Genomic DNA, 19,329 nt, shown 5'->3' with positions numbered 1-19,329 from the left:
TTTTACTTTCTTGGCCAGGTTTAATTCTAAAAAGGCTTCAGCCTTCCTGGTTGCACCCTCTGGCAATGTTCCTATACTCTTCCCAAGAAGCAAAGCCCTTTTTCTACCTCTCATAGATGGCTGCTTATGCATCAGTGAATGCCAGTAATGAAGAATTTAAGTAGGTATATTTTTCTATAGTTAACACTAGTATAAAAGGATGGAAAAAATTGTTAGTCTTTGAAGAAGCAAGAGAATTGCCTTCTCTTAACATTTCTGAATGTGTATTTTTGAATATCATCTACCACAGTTCTACATCGTGGTAGGACAAAGAGGTACTGAAGTCCAGTCCTTAGGATAAACTGTCTCATCTAACTGTGTGTTCTGATGGAAAAGAAATAATATTCTTAAGGTAGTTTATTTCCTTCAATTTGAGAATAAAATGAGAAAGTTCTTTGAGTGAAATAAGACCACTGCTATCACTTTTCAGATTAATATAGCTTTGTGTCACGGCATGAAATTTCAATAATAAAAATGAGAGAAATACTAACTCACTTAAAAATGCACCCCCAATTAAAAATTATTCTTGGATTATTCCCTTCTAGTTTTTACCCCAAAGTACAACTTCAGTGCTTGGTTATTTTGAAGCAAAGCAGTGTCAGACGTTATCACTTTGTCATTTATATTTTATCTCCAAACTACTGAAGAGCAAATTGATCTTATTATATTATCAATAATAAATTTAAATGGCCCATGTGGAAGGGGAATCCCAGTATGCAGATTGCCTTTATAGATCTTATTAAATACTTATTAACACTTAATAGAGGTTAGGGACTAATTTAGTCAAATTCTCATAACCCTTCTATGTGTGACATGATGATAATATTTAATGATAACATATGAATCTAAAAATGTGTCTGAGTGATTCAGAATATGAGCTAGAAGAGCATATGCTATGAAGAGACAGTAACACGTAGCTGTCTATTTTAAACCTAAAGTTTCATGGATAAATGAAGATGTGCTTTACTGCATTATTAGCTGCAGGTATACTTTGAATTCTGCCTCCATGTTACTGTAGTGTATACATGTGCATTTGCATGCACACAACTCTAGTACAGGTTACCTTACACTGAAGTTGCCTGCGATGTCAGAAGATATGAATTAAAGAGTGAATATTGTTGACACTAGATTGGAAAGACATCTATGATTGACTGCTGGCAGACTACAAAAAATGCTTAAGTCTTGCTCTGCACTATTCTCTCCTGCTACAGCAAGGCTGTTCTGCACTGCATGGAAATAATGTCTGTTAATTACAGAATCCTAAGGGTTGAAAGGGACACCGAAAGACCTAGTCCAACCTCCCTGCCAGAGCAGGACCACCTAGAGTTGATCACATAGGAACTCATCCAGGTGGGTTTTGACTGTCTTCAGAGAAGGAGACTCTGCAACCCATCTGGGCAGCCCCTTCCAGTGCTCCTTCACCCTCACAGTGAAAAGGTTTTTCCTTAAAGAGAAGCCTTGGGTGCATAATGAAAGTGCTGGCCTATTCACTATGACTAAAAAAACATTGAAGGGTCATCTGATACTGATGTCTAACTGTATATTAAAAAGCTCAGTATATTTCAGGTCACGTATGACAATGTGTGTGGACAAGATTATTGGCTTTCATTTCATTATTTCTCTAGAAGAGACTTAGAAAAAGCCTTTTCTCAGCATTGTGCACAGCAAAGTGAGGTAATTTCAACAATCTCATGCACTTACATCCCACTTATCCTTTCCCACATTCTGTTGAGCTGACTTTAGGAGATACATTACCATTTTGTGACAGTGTAAAGTACCCTTAGAACTACAAATCAATTAGATTATTGTAATCTATGACACTTTGAATTCTCGAGGTAGAAAGCTAAGATGCAAGTCACTGAAGTTCAGGAGAAGTTGCCCTTTTTCATCTTTCTTAGTTTATTTCCTTTTCTCTTTTTGATTAGGGGACTAGATTCAGATAATTCTCTGCTGGTTCTTTGATAGCACATTGTCCTAAGAAGAACATTTTTCCATAAACATTCGTTCCACAAGTAATTTTAACTAATGTCAAATACTTATGAATCATCCTCTTATCACTTACAAAAAAGAACTTTTAGTCTTCCATCTGCTTCTCCTTAATTTTCAGCTTTATTACACATGCAATTACAATTTTCCTCTTCTAAATAATTCACTGCACAGTTCATTTCACACAGAAGGTAAATGAATAAGAATTTGTTTCCTTTAGCATTAGCCTGTCTGTTTTCCATGCATGACTGGCAGCCAGGAATATTGGATTTTAACATCCAATTTTTAAAAGTGTGAGTTTTAGTGTTAATAATAGATAATATGGATGTGTATTGTGTAAACTGTCCAATGGTTGGGATCTTGAACGGTCTTGTACTTGATTTTACACCTTCATTTCATTATTTGTTCTGTTCCAAGGCTAATTATGTTGAACATAAAAAGTTGCAGTGTTCTACAATACAGTGTGAACTAATGAATACACTGAGATTTCCTGATCAGTTAGAAAGTTCCTGTGAGATTGCAGTGGTCTTGAATGCAGGAGTTAAAAGATAAATACCATCTTCTCCCCCACTCCACAAAAACAATTGGACACTGATGACAGTGGAAAAAAGTTTTCTTGCAAAATCCAGCCTGTGGCACCTGAAAGGAGTTAAGAAGGTATTGAGAAGTTAGCAGCAGTTACTTAAGCACTGTTACTTAACAGTGCTTGATTTAAGGTTCCTTTGCTTTGTTTGAAATATCTGCTGTGGAAAGCAGCAGGTAGAATAGGAGAGAGGAAGAACTTTTTTGATTGTCTAGTTACTCAGTTTGTTATTATCCTGCAGAGGGATAGTTTCTGAGTGATAAGGGAGGAGTCATGTCCTGATTTTGAAATCACAATTGATGGATATTCTACCAGAATATATAGAGCATCCTCTTAGACTGCATAACGGATTAAAAATGTGTTTGAAATAACAGATTAGATCAAACTCATTGAGTTGGCAGTTGATGTATCGTTGTGTTTGAAAGCAATAAAAATCCATATATTGTAGTGCTAAAGTGTCATGATGTCCTTAAAAAATGTGCTTCAAAATGGAATATTTCTGTGTGTTTTGTCCTAACTTCATTGAAGTAGAAGAGGAGAATAAAACTGAGGAACTGAGATTTTTAATATGGAGTTGTATGCTTTTTATTAAGTTATCCAAATAATTACTTACAATTACACATCTTGATATAGCAGAATGCAGAGATCTTTTTTTTTTGTTCAGAATAGAACAAAATTGAGATGTTTAGAGTAGCATTACTTTTTTTTTTCTTTTTAACATCTTTGTGTTCCTTTGACTCATTAAATGAATCACAGTCATGTAAAGATTTGGGATAAACTCATGCTAGGGAATAAAAGTGATGTATTCTTTTTATTTCACTGTTTAACATGGGATGGTTGTTATTTTTACACAGTATCACAGCAATGTAAATAAATGCATGTGAAATTAAATTATTAGAAATGGAATATGGTACGTGGAGACTTTCCTTGCATCAAGATCTAGAGAACTAAGGATCTAAATAGAATCTCAGAATCAAATAGAATCTTAAGAAGAATCCATTTACAGATGGTTCACATGTATCACAAGTTCAGGGAAGCTCAGAATTGCAACTGTCCATATTAACAGGCCACAGAATTCATTTTTTTTTCAAAGCCCTATACTGAAATTTGGCCATGATTTCACTGGGTGCTGGATTAGCAGACCTATTTGAAGTTTTGTGCCAAAAATCTCTGTGCCTTAACAAAAAGGCAAGAATAGACTATTTATTTCTGTGAATTTACCTTGTTTGTTGTTGGATGTTTGAGATTCAAGACCTTTGTCAGTACTGATTTGGTAAAGCGCTCAAAGCATCTTTGGAAAGCATTGAAGGATATGCTTAGTTTTAAGCACTAACACTTCTGGAGAGGTGTATTGGGTATGTATCTGCCTTCCATTTGTGCAAACTTTCATATCATTAGTTTTGTGGTTTTTTCCAGTTTAATCTAAACCCTTTAATTCTCATAGCTTCTGAGAGCATCTTCAGTTTTTCTTGACCTAATAGCTCAAACAAGCAGATACTAAGATTCATGTTTCAGTGAGTTCCAAAATAAGTGTTTGTGAGCGCATGCACCGTTAACTATAATTTGTTAATTATGAACTGCTATAGATAATCATGTTATGCCTTAGGCCAGTTGAGGTCCAGCTTGACTTTTGAAAACTGCAGAGATGAAGAGATAATTTAAGGGGAGTACTTAATTGTAATATTTTGTGACATTAATAACAACTTGTCCAATACAAGAAATTAAGCAATTAATTTAGGGTGTTCTTGGCTCAAAATGTTCATAAAACAGCCTGGGTTGAAAGGCACCTTGAAAGATCAAACATTCTTGCCTCCATTCACTGTTCTTCTCCCTCTTACCCTAGTTTAAAAAAAGAAGTCAAAATTTTACAGCGGTTTTGTAGATATGACCATGGGTTAGGATATGAGCCTTGTGCCTGGGCTTTCAGGCATAGTGTTTTCATTAGAGATATCAGTGCAATTACAATATACTCCAGACATCTATAATATACCGTAGTAAAGAGGAACAGAGCTTTTGTACAGGTAGTAAAGAAATATTATATCAACTAACAAAGCAAAAAGCAAACAAGAAAGAATTGGTGTTAGAATTGTAAATTTCAAACCAATTTGTATGCAAATGATAGTAACAATAAATAAAGCACTTTAAGTAAAACTAAGAAAGACATTTCCAGGAAGAGCATGTGAGGGATGATTCTGAAATGCTGTTTGAAACTAGTAGTTTTTGGTTGGTTAGTTGGTTGGAATACTGTAACATATTAGAATCCACTTAGGTACTGAGGTAGTAATGCCATGAGGCAACATAAACGTCTATTTATAATAACAAGATCTCTTAAATGGGATTTTCCAAATCCTCCCCATGTTTATGATTCTGAATTGGTGTTGGAAAACATTATGTAATCTTATATTTTAGATTTTAAGTCAAAACAAAAAAAAATAGTTAATGCTAATGATTTTTAGTCATTGTGCTGATGTGGAACACATCTTTCTTTTTTTCCTATCCTCTGCCCTTTAATTGATTTTTAGACATTTAGAGAGAAAGAATATTAGTCTGAATAGGTAACACCAATACTTTTCACTAGTATAATGCCTTTAAGATCTACAACCTTTAACTAATATACTCTAGATGTTACTTAGTGATTCTCCCAAGAAATCACAGCAACAAGAGAGAGAACTGTGGGTAGAATGTCCATGTAGAGGTCTCATTTCCCAGTACAACTTTTAGCTAACCTGATACCTCAAATTTAAATAACTGAAGGTGTGGCTTTTTTGTTGCAAAATAATTGTATTGCTAATACATCACCTCAATAATAGGGTAGTACATGTGATGACTCATGACTACTTTTTTTTCTTCTTGGTTTTAAATCCTTTAACAATTACTTTCATAGCAAAGTATCAAGAGTCTTAGATTGGTTTTAATATATCTGTTACTATTATTGTTAGTCTGTAATGGAAGGCAGTACTGGTAGGAAATGTGCTGGTTCTGTTGTTTTTCCTTAAAAAACTTCCATCTGAGTCCTCTCTTATTTTCACTAACTCCTTCTGGAAAACATGATGATCATAATTCAAGAATAGAGCATCATTAAGCAAAGGCATATATGAAGAAATTTGCAAGATGTAAGTAATAATGAGGGTTTTGTGCTTCCTTTCGTGTTTCCTTAATAGGAAAGAGAAAAATGAGGAAGAGAAAGATCACTGACACTTTGGTAAAATGTTCTCTTTAGTTGAGTGTGTTACTTAAGGTTTCACTTTTTCAGATTACACAAGATTATTCTTAAACAGAAAATTTTAGAAAGCTTCTCTATCATTTGGACATGGGAGAGAGAACACATCTCAAAGTTTATTTTTTTAAAAATCCTACATTTTAACTAGTGTAGCAATATAGGAATGTGTTGTAAAGCATTTTGCAACTCTCAAAGGAGAAACAATGTTGTTATTTTAAAAGAATGGATGTGTCATAAATCAAGCCAGTGAACTTATGTATAAATGCATTTCATGCATGGATTAACCAGCTACTAACTAGTAGACTTCAAATCGATGTGTTCTGCTTGCTGAGTAATATGAGGGGTGTTCAGACAGGAATACTGTATAAGCACATGAGGTCCTGGCTAGAAATGTGAGCTACCTGAGATTTTGCTTGTCTGATACCTGCAAAAGCCACACACTTATTTCAATGACTCAAAGTCTAATAATTTGAAAGAAAAATCAAAACACTTCAGCTATTTTTTTTTTAACCTGTTAAGACTGAAGTATTAAACAAAGTCTTTACAGTGAAGTTACAAAACGAAATCAGAAATGCAGCATTACAAATTGATCAAGACTGGACAAGCTGCCAGGAGATGGGTTGTCATTTTCAAGACAATCTCAATGGAATCCTCACAGAGCTTTTGACGTGTGTGCTTGAATTCTTCAAAATAAGCATTCTTACTGATATGTATGCATTCAAATGTATGTATACACAGAGTATGTATTGTGGAACTGTGTAGCTGTATGGATACAGTATAATTGTAAAGAATTTAATAGATATTATAGAACTGTGATTTTGTTCAGTGCAATGGCATACAAAATTTAGCGGTTGAGAGCCCATTATGGGATTGCTTATCTGGTTATACAAGTTTGAAAATAGACAGGCAGACACAAACACAAGTTAGAGGAAGTTGGTTTTATTATGGAAATACAAACATTTTGCTGAAAAAAATCCACTTTTTTTCTCATTTGGTACATTTAGAGGGAAATACCTCTTGTCTTGATGACAGTATTCAGTGTGTTTTTAATTGCAAAGCATAGGGAGTTTCTCTTTGAATGCAGGTATCTATTTCACTGGTATTAAAATGTTCTATTCAATATGGAAAGGAAATAAAATCTCATTTTTTTCAAGGACTTCAGGAGCAGGTTGGATAAAGCCTTTAACAACTTGGTCTGATCTCGCAGTTGATACTGCTTTGAGTAAGGTCTTGGACTAGAGACCTCCTGAAGTCTCTCCTGAGATTTCCTATGATCCTTTGAAAATACTAATACAGCATTGTCCCAACAAATCTTCCTGATATTAATCTCCTGTTGATTTCTTGTAGACAAAATATGCAGATCAATGTGTTGAAAACTGGAGGCATTTTGTTGTGGACACTGCAGCTCTTCTTTGCCATAAAGGTTTCACTATTTGTCAAGGAAAATACACCTTTGTAATAGAGGTGCTCAGAATGGAAATTCTTCCCTGTAAGGTCTTGCAATAGGTTTTGACTTTGCTGAAGCATGGACAATTCAAAGTGTAATTAATGCAAAAGCAATGACTATTAAAGATGCAATATCTTTTTCTTCTGATTTTGTTTTTTTTCAGATTTTTCTCTCTAGAACGTAATATTCATTTCTTTTTCATCTGAACACAATACTTATTCTCTTAGAAGTGTCTACTAAATGTGTTCTCTGCTGAAGTGCTGGGCAGGCATGCAAATTTGACTTTCTGTCAGTTTCCACAGACTTGTCATGACTATGAAAGAAATGATATGTACTTATTTTAAATCGTACTTTTACTCCAGCACTGGTAGTCCTCTGCAGTGTCTGACATTGAGAGAAGAAACCTGTCAAATCTTGGGTTACAGGGAGGAAAGCATTTAAAATACAGGGAAAGGCCTATGTGACTTGATGCTATTTCTCTTTTTTTTCCTGTCCTCACACTCTTTACTGTTTGAACCCCATGAAATCTATACATAAGGTTGCAGGATTCAAGAGATTATTGGCCGAGGAAAGCAGCTAAATCAAACTCTTTCGTCTATTCCCTCAAGATTTATATGTAAACAGGGAAGAAACCCATTAGTCTGGATTGTGTAGCCTCTGGTGTATTAGACCATGATATATAAATGCTTATAGGGATGTATCTGTGGGAGATTTGTACTCTCTAGAGTACATTGCTTCTTTCAAGACATTAGTTTGTCACTAACAGATTAATGAACCGTTTTAGAGAACTTCTTGGAATCAGCAGGCCAGAGAGACAAAGTGTTGCAGGATTTGTAGTGATAGTGTTTAAAAGAGGGGAGCTGCTGCTGGTGCTTCATATGAGAGTGGGGAATTGCATTAAAAATAACTGGTGGATTGTAGTTGCCTGGAACTATTGCTGTTTGTGTTTGTAAAGTGAGTGTATTTCATAAAAGCAAGTGAGGTATTTGGGCGTTCCAACTAACCTTAATTTCTTCTTCTATTTAGAAGGAAAACTCCACAAAAAGACCAAGAAAAAAACCATAGAAATCTAGCATGATTAGTAGTAGTGTGTAAGAAAATACACACTTAGAGACAGAGGGAAGGACTCTGAGTTATTGTATAGGAAAGACAGAGCAAAAATAAAATCAATGTATATCATGCACATACCTGACTGGTTTTCTCAAAGCATTGGCAGCTCTTGGAGACCATAATAAGTTAGTGAAATTAACTAGGCTAACTTTATTTCTATTATGTAGTACATTATTAAAGGAAATATTATTTTATATATATAATATATATCTATTTTAATATATATATAATATTATAATTATGAGCTGACCTCTAAATGTTGGAGGAAATGCTTTGGCTTTTTAATAAAATATTTCCTCAAACTCAGTTTCTTGCTCTTTTTCTCTCTCTTAGATCAATATTCTCTGTGAGATTATTGTTTGAGTATAAACATTGCTTTGTGAGCTGGTCTTAAAGTCTGCTATCAAATTTCAATTTGTTATTAAATATATCCTTGACTATTTAGTTTTAGAAGTGTTACAAATATAAGGTAGTCGTAACTGCCTTGACAATCTGTATAATAACTGAGTCTGTATCCTGCTAAAGGATATTTCAAATCAGAACAGAAAATGTGACAGTATTAAACGTCAAGAAGCACTGAAGAAAGGAATTAGTTTATGAATTATTGATGTATCTGTATTGTAATATCAGACCCTTGATTTAGGGCAACATATAGGAGAACATTCTGATTTAGTCTGCTTTTCTGATGTGAATATAACACGGTTTTCTTGACTGTTGACTATCTGTAATGCAAGTTAAAGTTTGAAAAAATTATGGAATTGCCCAGATTGATTAGTAATTTCATCATGATACCACCTAAAATTTATAATTGAATTGTTTAGCCTGGGCTTTTCAGCTCTCTATTTTTTGTTTTTAAAATAGAGGTTCTTTTTAGTAATTGGATAATGCCAAGGCTTCTGAAAATACTGCCTTAGTATTCATTATTATTCATACTTCATCTTTTTTTTTTTTTATAAAGAACTATTATACTCACACTAAAGCTATCTGAAATGTTATCTTTGGTCCTTTCAAGCAAAAAGGCATTTTCACATTATTTATCTCCATCTCACAGGTATTACATCAGAACCAAGAAAAAATTAATAGTGTTCTCTCCTTTGATAGGATACACAGGAGAAAAATTTGGAAGATCAAAAAAACTATCCGAAAGCCACCTAGTGTGTTTTAGTATTCTGTGATCCAGAGAAAATGTGATGTAGATTTGACAAAGAAAAGGTAGCAGTACTACCCTAACAGAACAATAAAATAGAAAAGTGACTCTATCATATTTAGGAAAATGAGGAATATATATCTATATGCTTTCTTCAGTATGTCTGTTGTGGAAGTTCTCTCTTGGAAACTTCTCAATTGCTACCTGAGAAAGACAGCTTGCTTGTGATCTACAAGGAAGTACTGGCAAAACAATCTTCTTTGCTATATTTAGTTTGTATTACTGAGTAAATTCCTTCACTTCTAAAAATGACGCAGTAAAATATTCATATAATGTTATTCTTTGTCAAGAAGTGCATCCTCAGGCAGTCCAATTAAATGGGATCACAGAAGGGATATTTTTGTCAGTAACCTGCATTTATCAACAGCACAAGGCATTCTAATTCTGCCTGAAGTTTTGATAATCAAATTTTGGTCAGGTATTTCTCTTAACCTTTTTTATATTTTAATGAAATAATTTTTTGGCTTGTACTAGTATTCCTTAAAGGAGGATTGTGTCATCACTGATAACGTTGCGATGGGAATGTTACTATAGCTGCTTTCAATAGTTTTGAAAGCATTGAAATGAGTAACACACAAAGGTTTCTGGAAGCTGTTTCTCAGGGTTTTTTTTGCTTTTGAGCCTCTTCAGCAAAACAAAAGCTTAGACCACCATCCGCTCTCGTCAGACTTTCCAGTTGAATCTCTGATTCTGCTTAATCACCAGTTTATTTCCACTCTATTTAAGAAGTTAGGATTTTTTTTGTTTTTATTATTTAGGATTTTTAATAATAGTTATCACATTTTCAATACTGTTAATAATAGACTACAATAAGGGAGCCTTAGTAATAAAAGCTCCATAAATATGATTTTTGTTGTAGGTATTTATCTTTCTGAAGATCTGTAGGACTGTAAAATTCCTGAGGAAATATGTGAACTCAGAATTATTCTCCCCTCTTTGAGAAATGATTTGTGATACATGAGTAAAGAAAAAATTGAAATCCAAGCATAAAGAAAACTCTATTATTTCTTGAAGCTTAAATTTTTTAATTCTACTATAGAGACATGACTAAATAAAAATAATAGCTCATCATTTTGCCTTATAATTTTTTTGCAGAAAAGTATTGTTTCCATAACTTTCCTTTAAAGTGAATACAGTTTGTATTTATTCATCTCACTTTGCATTTGCCTTGTTCATCTGGGAATCCTGCATTTCTGTGTAAAGAGGCTAGATCCTTTCAGAAGAGAAAAATCTGAAGATATTAAGATACATGACTCTCTTAGACATGTAGCAGTTGGATTACAGTTTTCAATCCAAATTCTCTTGAATCAATCTTCTTCTTAATATCAAGAGACAGCCAACCAGAGAGAGCTAACTTTTAGCATCCAGCAGATGCTTTTTGATGGGAGTGATGTACAGATTTCTGGCTCGATAAAAGTGCAGTATCATGGTTCAGTCTGGGTGACTTGTCAGTAACTTAAGTGTCACAACGTCTTGTTAAAGTAATTGACATTACAGGAAACATATCAACCGTAACGGCTTTATTTTGTTTCAGTGCATGAAATATAATGACACTGCATCACAGTGCAATATATAAATCACTTTGTAGAAACAATATAAACATTGGCTACTGTCAGGAGTGCTAAGGAGACACAAATTCATGGTCGTCTTGTGCAAATTGTAAGCAATCCTGTACTACAGATTTCATATAATCAGTAGTAAGAAGTTATATATGTAGGAGTCAAGCTCTGCTGACAGTCATTTGGCTTTTACACACAAGTATTTTGCTTGATTCAATAATCCTGTGTTTTTCTGAGAACCGTTGTGGGAGATAAGTGGCCCATCTTTGCTTATTTGTTCAGATGAAAAATGAGAACTGATGATGGATAATTTGGGGGTAGCTGCTGCAGGATTAATCGTAAGCTTACTTGCCAGGCTCTTTTCCTTTTTTGAAAGATCATAGACTTTAGATCACATAATTTCCATCAAGAAAAACTGCCTGCTAAGTTTTAGAAGATAAAACTAGCTAGATGTATTTTGTGGATTTGAAGCCAACCTGGAAAGTAGAACTCTACAGATTGAGAGGGTTGAACGTCAACTCTCAGCTTGAAGATTCTCAGTGTCATTGTCAATTTTTTTGAAGTAAAAATTTACAGAATGTGAAAAATACTTTTTGAAGGGGCATGTGAGAGAACTTTGACACTTCTGTGATACCACTCATCCTTTCAACAACTGGTTCAACTTTTCTGTAAGTCATTTCATGGTGTCTACAGTAGTAACTTTTTAGTGTTAATTTTCCCGATATGAGTATGAGATCAGTTAATATGAATCGAACATGTCGTAGTGGTTGGTTTTAAGTGAAATGAGGATTGAAAAGGTGGTCAATCAGTACTTGAGGAAAGATGTTGCACTTGAAATAAGTCCACTGAAACTCCTTTAGCTTGATATGCTCTATTTTGGATTGTTTCATTCACTCTTTGAGTAGTGAAACATGTTGTGTACTTTCTACTATAGAAACTGCACACCTCTGTGATAACTTGAGTCTGAGGAGGGAGTAGCATTAACATTTCTTCCTTTCTTCTTAAGCATATAATAGGTTTTTTATATACTACAAAACATATTTCAGTGTAGATATATACTTTCAATAATTTATTTAATGGCACTTTTAAATATGTCATCAGACATTTTTAAACAGATTTTTAAATGTATGTACTAAAGAACTGTAGCAATCAGGTAAAATTAACTTGAAATATTTTCAGAAGGAAACTATTTAGCTTTAAAAATGCCTTACTGGGAAATGTAGTGAAGTATTTTTAAAGTTAGGAATAACCATGAAAGTGGTAAGTGCACTTAAACCAAACCACAAATGACTTCTCCATTCATTTCTGATGGGTAGAGATGAATAGCTGCTTTGACTCCGTGATGCTGTATGTTGTGTTTATAATATACAGAATGTTCCCTTTATTTACCTTTTCTCTTTCAACACTTCCTGATTATAGTACTTCCAAAATACTTCAATAGCCATGTTATATCCCTGTTAATACAGGTATATGGTTTAAAAATTGTACTGTGAATCATTCCTGTTTTGTGTTATGTAGACAAGAGCTACATTTTAAATGTTGTTTTTTTCTCATCTTAGACCTTATCCTCATGCTCTGAAAAAAGTTATATTTGGTGTAATCTTTTGACTCCCATTGTCATTGTGAATGTTTATGAAGTTTGTTTCCTTTTTTGCCTTGATCCTTTTTCCAATATAAAAAGAGAATCAGTAATGTACATTTCACAGCTATTGATCCATGGGAGGGTTTAGACTTGTGTTCTAATCTTTTTAAGCTAATGATAGGCCCCAACTGGCATGCCTTTTTTAGCTTAATGAAACTTTGGTTTGAGAGTATTAATGAAATGAGAGAACGTGAGAATGCTGGGTTTCAGATTTGATGCTTTTCTCTGCAGTATCTTCACTTAGATCTTTGAAGCTGATAGTTGTTAACTGATAACTCGGGTGTCTGTAGCAGTCCTATTTATCTAAATTTAAGATTAAATCTGCCACCATATATACATCTCCAGTGACTAGTAATGTTGGGAGACAATCACTGCACAAAGAAAACTTTCAGGATGAAAATTACTCACAAATATGCTAATAATAGTGTTACTTTTTTATTCATAGGAGAAATTTAGCATTAAGATTAACTTTATATTTGCTCCTCTTCTTTATGTCAATGAACAAGAAGAAAACTGGGAAGGTAAACCTTAGCTGGTGAGGAAAAGAGGAGAGATCTTTACTTGGATCAGAATGGAATGGGAGTAACCATCCATTTTCTTTTTCCTAAATTTCTGTGTCTGGATAAAATGAAGTTTATTAAATTGAAGTCTATATGAACAATGGGATAATAATGAAAGTTATACAAATGAAAATATATTCATAATTGTGTATTTACAGAAAATACAATGTCTATTTATATTCTAGGTTCTGCTTGCAAGGTGCAAGCAAGGTCTGTGTACACAGTCATCATGAGGATTGGTTTCATATTTCTTTCAACTTGTAATTACTACCTTGTATTAGGCTTTTAATATTAATTGGATTCTGTTTCGTCTTCATGCTTACAGTAGAAACTTCTAGCAATTCCTTCCTGTGAATTTAATAGGATGCTAAGGCCTTTTAACAAATTAAAATTATCCTTTGCTAGCCACTTGTATTCCTTTACTTATTTGTGTGTCTGTCTTCCTCAAGAGACAAGATATTTCCATGTTTGCTTGGATGTTTATTCTTAGAATTGTGGAGAATTCCCATATTTAATGTGGATTTAACAGAGTTTGTCTTTGTAGTATTTCTACTAGATGAGCATATTCTTAATCTCAAAGTGTAAAATGTCTTGGCGTACTTAAACAACATTCTGTACCCAAACACTCTCTTTTTGAATTGCTGTTTCTCCTTTCTAAGGAAGGAATTGCAGCTTATGTGACATTTTTTCCCTTTTTTTCTGAACAGTAACTTATTCCTTAAAAGTATGTAGCTTAGCATACATTTATTTTCAAGAATGCTATTTTTAAACCCCCCCAAAATTCTTAAGGTTATGAGGGTTTTAGAAAGCATTATTTCAGGTGTCCTATTTTGACTGTCAGAAACACCAGTCACATATGATAACGAGGGCCAACAGATGACAAATAATTTTTAGTTGGAACACCAGCTCTGTTTCTGGAACATAGTGTGTTTAATTCTGAACTCCAGCCTGGTGATTTGGCTTTTCTTTCAGCTATACCACTGCTCTAAATTTACAGTTTTATGTAATTCATTTTTATGCACTGAACCATGCATGTTTACTTTCCTTCCTCCTTCTCTTTTCCTCTTCCACTGAGGTGTAAAGAGGGAAATGTTATATATATATATATATATATGCTACATATTAATACATATAGAGTATTCCTTGGAATAGGGATAAAATGCAACATTCCAAGGATAGAAGAGGAGCAATTGCTACAGCTCATTTATTTTATGTTTTGATGTATTAGTACAAAGAAGATTTAAAACATTTTTCTTACTGGCAATACATTACTGAGCATTTTATCATATCTGGTTATGAATCAAATACTGCAGAACAGTCATGAAGCACAGCAGTCATATTCTTCAGATGTAGGTGGAACATTTTTGAAAGCAGACTCTCATCCTGATCCTGGGGATGTAGGGAGGGGAAGAGATTTCAGATCATTTAAACTGGTCAGATTGGAATAGATACCAGGTAGATATTTGGTAGTAAAATAGTTGGAAAACCTTATTTGCTGTTTATCTACTTGTTACTGTGTAATTTTGTTAACGTGACGCTGTCAAAGCTGAAGAGTTTTCTATATACAGGCTGGATGTACATGCTTCCATTAGTAATGGCAGCATAGAGCTAAAAGCATAGCAAGTGAAGGTTATTAACCTTTAACCATTGCAAACAGGTAGAAGACTGAAGGGACAGCATTGCCATTGTGGTTTTGTGTCCACAAGGAGGAAATATCTTCACTATTCTTAACAGAAATGGGTTTTTTTTCTCCTCACTTCAATGAAAACTAAAGAGATATTTTGAATCTCACATATGTGGGCTCTTTTGGGGAAAGTGTTTCCATGATGGAAATACATGTCTTTGAAAAAAACAGTTTCTACTGATTCATCTGAGCACATGCCATTCTTCAGAAGAGACAGGGTCCATTGATTTCTAGATGCTGTGTCATTGTTTAGAGAACTCTACTGGAATAGCTATAGCTGTCACAGGCCCTCCCGAGTGTGTGTTTTTAAGGGTGGATTTCATGTGTGTGTTTTAAAGTGGATAATCACATCAACCTAATTTATGCATGGAAAGCTTCATTAAGAAACAAAAGAAAGATATTTTTCCGGTTATCCAGACTGGAAATAAAACTTCTATCTGAATTAGGTTTTCTTTCCAATTTACCATTGACACTGGCTCGAATTCACTTCACTTAAGTGGAGATGCCTTGCCAATATGCAGAGGTTAGGACTGATCACCTTAGATACTCTAAAATTAACAGAGAGAGATATGTTTCCACAGCTTAATGTAGGATGAATCCCACCTCTCTGCAGTGTATCTGTTTTCCCATTCACTGAGAAGGGTAACTTCCATGTACCTTTTGAGAGATTTGCTGTTTGAGTCCTTGGCTCTATTGGCAAGGTAAAACTTACCTTTTAAGAAAATTTTACTTTTGTATTGTGTGAGAAATTCTATGACAGTGTTCATGTGTCATACTTTTAAAATTAAAATGCTTGGAAAATGCAGTTGTGGAAAGTGCTTTTAAGTATTTCATCAGGAACATTGTTTCTGGTCCAACTGTAATAAAAACATAGTTTCAATAACTATCTCTCTTTCAAAATGTAACATGGTCAATGAAAACTCCTATTGCAATTTGTACAATAAAATATTAATATCTTGAACACTACAAACTAGTTTGTGAGATGCAATCACCGTAGTTAATTTGTTCTGTTAGGTGGGATCTCTTGTTTTTAAGTGGCTAATACTGGTGCTCAGATACAAGTTTTCATCCTCTGCCCTCAATGAATCCTGGAGTTACTGATAATCACAACAGCTTTTGTTGACTTTCTATTGAAAGCAGTCTTTTATAAGCTAACAGTTTTGACTTTTCAAAGAAGTCCATGTTAAATATGAATTTTAAATCAAATAGTCTGATGCTTGATTGTGACTTCTGTAGAATGAGCAAAACAGAATATTTGGTTTAGTATATTTCTCCTTTTGATATTCCTTCAGTATTGTTTTACAGCCCTTCACCAAGTATCCATGATCAGATATACATGTCCTCTGTGTATTATTTATGGATTTTTTTAGTATAGGCTAATATATAATTCATATTCAGTGTCAGTATAACATATCTTATAAAAATACTTTTTTGTAATTATTTTGTTCTCTAGAAACCAAAAGGTCAAAACAAGTCCAAAGTACTATACATTAGTGGCCTGCCTCAAGACAAAGCAAGTCTCATAATACTGTAGACTTTTACCCAGATGCTTAATTGTACTCTTAGAATCTTTTCGTTGAAGTAACCAGAGTTACTTCATCTGTAAAATGAAGCAGAAGGCTAAGACTCTGTATCATAGAAACCTTAGAGACTTCCCATTGATTTCAGTGCCCAGGGGAAAGTTAACAGACTTTGAAGAGATATTAATTTAGAGAAGTCTTTGGGTGGTAACTGCAGTTTGAGAGATAAATTGTCTGATCCAGAACTCTGTTGAATAAATTGGAGAACATGTGATGCAATTCAGATCTGTGAATATTTCTGTATCCTAGAACTTTCAGGCTTGTGAAGTGCTACAAAAAACTTGCAAAATGTTACGCATCTACTTTTTTTCCCCCTATTTTATTTTTAAATATTTAAATGAGACTCCTAATTCATTCATAAAATGCAAATACCCCATCTTTTCTGTGTTCTCTTTTTGGTTATTAAGTATACACAAGATGTTCAGTAATAAATCTACTTACAGAAGTTCTGAACCAAAATGTTTGCCTTTCAGAACAGTTTCAATGAATAAATGTGTATTTGCATTCTTATTTTTGGCATATGTATGCTGTCTGTTTCAGTGCAAACTTTTTTTGTTTTGTTTTTATAATCACAGGACTATACCTTGACAATGTACTTTCAGCAAGCGTGGAGGGATAAGAGGCTCTCGTATAATGTAATACCTCTAAACCTTACTCTGGACAACAGAGTAGCTGACCAGCTGTGGGTTCCTGATACCTATTTTCTGAATGACAAGAAGTCATTTGTACATGGTGTCACTGTGAAGAACAGAATGATACGTTTGCATCCAGATGGGACAGTCCTTTATGGACTCAGGTCAGTACAAACCATTTCTAATTCTTCTCTGTTTCATTTTCAGTCTCTCAATCACGGCTTCAAATTAAAATCCATTATTTGCCTTTTTCATGCTGTTCTTTTTTTTGACATATTCTGTATAACTGATGATATTCTAGAAACAATTTTAACTTAAGTGTTCTAAGAATGGACCAAGATTTAAAGAAATATATATAAATTTGGGATATAAACTTCTATTTTTAGTACAGTTCAGACACTTCTGAAGACAATAAGAGAAAAGACAGAGAAGACTAAATATTATTCTCAATACTCATTCTGGATTAAAAGACATTTTTAGAACTGCTTCCTCAAAGAAATTCAAATATGAAATGTAAAACAAGGATTAGAGGAAAAAAGGGGAAAATATTTATGACAGAGTAACTGATAGTTTAACCAAGTGATATTATCTATAAATAATTTTAATTGTTTATTAGGTTGGTTTGTATGCTATCCAGATGAATCCATTTTCTGATTTTCACTAAGATGAGGTATGACTTGAATTGTTTTTCAGCCTGATATTTTTACTGTGTATGACTCTTTGGAGAGTGGTGACTGGAGAAATCAACATAAGAACTCCACTCTTGAAAAGTTCTGAAAACTGGTCGAAAAGATGTATGTTTAGCAGTATTTATAGAAAAAAAGTAATTACCAAGAAAGTGATTTAAATGTATTTCTACAAAAGATGACTGCTTAATATGGTGTGAGTAGGTAACAAAATAGAAAGAAAGTATCAACTGGGTTAAAAAAAATGCTGCAGAACTTAAATCTAGAATATCTCATTTTCATACACAGTAATAATTTGGGGAAATCTAATTATTAAAACTTGTATTAGTGTATTTCATTTTTAGTGAGATCTTTCTATTGTCTACCTATAATTATCCTTTCAAGAAGCACACACTTTTAACGTGGTTATTTTCTACCCAGCTATAAAGGAAAGCAGCACACTCCTATATATTTATTTCTTTCACTTGAACAAGGAAGTTTATATCTCGTCAAGATCATCTATTACAAGTCACTGACCTTTATGTTTTGCACTTAAACATGGAAGTATTTCTGAAAAATGTTAGCAGGAACTACATTAATGAGACAATTAATGAGACAACAGAGCAAAAATAACTGATCTTGATATGTATTAAAATGTTTATCTTTAGAGGCTTTTGTTTAGACCTTGACTACCTAAATTAGAACTCAAACAACTAAAATTCAGTCTTAAGCAATCCTAGGACTTCAGGATTAACACTTTTGGCATTTAACTTCAGTTTTCACACACAAACACAAAAATGTTCAGGTTGATAAAGTTTAGCCAGTCATTTATTCCAGAAAGTGCCTTTCTCAAGACAGGCAGCCTCTAGCTCCGAGGTAGAAACCACTCTTCTTGAGACTGAAAGAAACTACAACAGTGCTCTCACCACTATTCTGGAGTCTGGCTTCAAATGCTGTCTGTCTGAAGGATCCCTGGACTCTTGCAGTTTGTGCCACATGGTGATTCACATCTGGAAAAGCAGGGTGAAAAGTGTGAAAATATTTGCTTAGCAGGTACTTCATGGTTTTGATGCACTCTCTTAATGTGCAATACACTGATTTCATCATTATAGAACCTAGAACATCTTCCAATTGGTTTAAAAGATCCTGCCTCTTCCTGGCTCCATAGATTCCTCTACATTTAAGGAATAGTACTGCCTCTTATGGCTGACACATTGTTTTTCTACTTAAAGGAAGAAAAATAAAGGGCTGTGATAGCTACATTTTGCGCTCAGCAAAAGAATGCCTTCTTGAAGTATTGACACAGTAGGAAAGTGTATTTAAGAGCAACAAAATGGTAATTTTTTATGAAACATGAGACCAAGTAGAGAATTTTGTTGAAATCTACCAAGGAAATATTTTGCTATATGTAACTA

At 33.8% G+C, this 19,329-nt stretch overlaps 1 protein-coding gene across 3 annotated transcripts in view; it reads left to right on the top strand.

The window, feature by feature from the left end:
* Nucleotides 1-19,329, top strand: part of GABRB2 (gamma-aminobutyric acid type A receptor subunit beta2) — a 141,768-nt gene that overhangs the window by 31,269 nt on the left and 91,170 nt on the right. For all 3 annotated transcript variants that reach the window (XM_062002348.1, XM_062002346.1, XM_062002347.1), the window contains exon 4: nt 17,193-17,413. In XM_062002348.1, coding sequence (XP_061858332.1) covers nt 17,193-17,413 — 221 coding nt within the window. The remainder of the gene's footprint in view (nt 1-17,192; nt 17,414-19,329) is intronic.

Source organism: Colius striatus, chromosome 9, assembly GCF_028858725.1.
Source record: "Colius striatus isolate bColStr4 chromosome 9, bColStr4.1.hap1, whole genome shotgun sequence".
NCBI classification, from domain to species: domain Eukaryota; kingdom Metazoa; phylum Chordata; class Aves; order Coliiformes; family Coliidae; genus Colius; species Colius striatus.
Note: the sequence above shows the minus strand (reverse complement) of the source record. Positions and strands in the feature narration are given on the sequence as shown.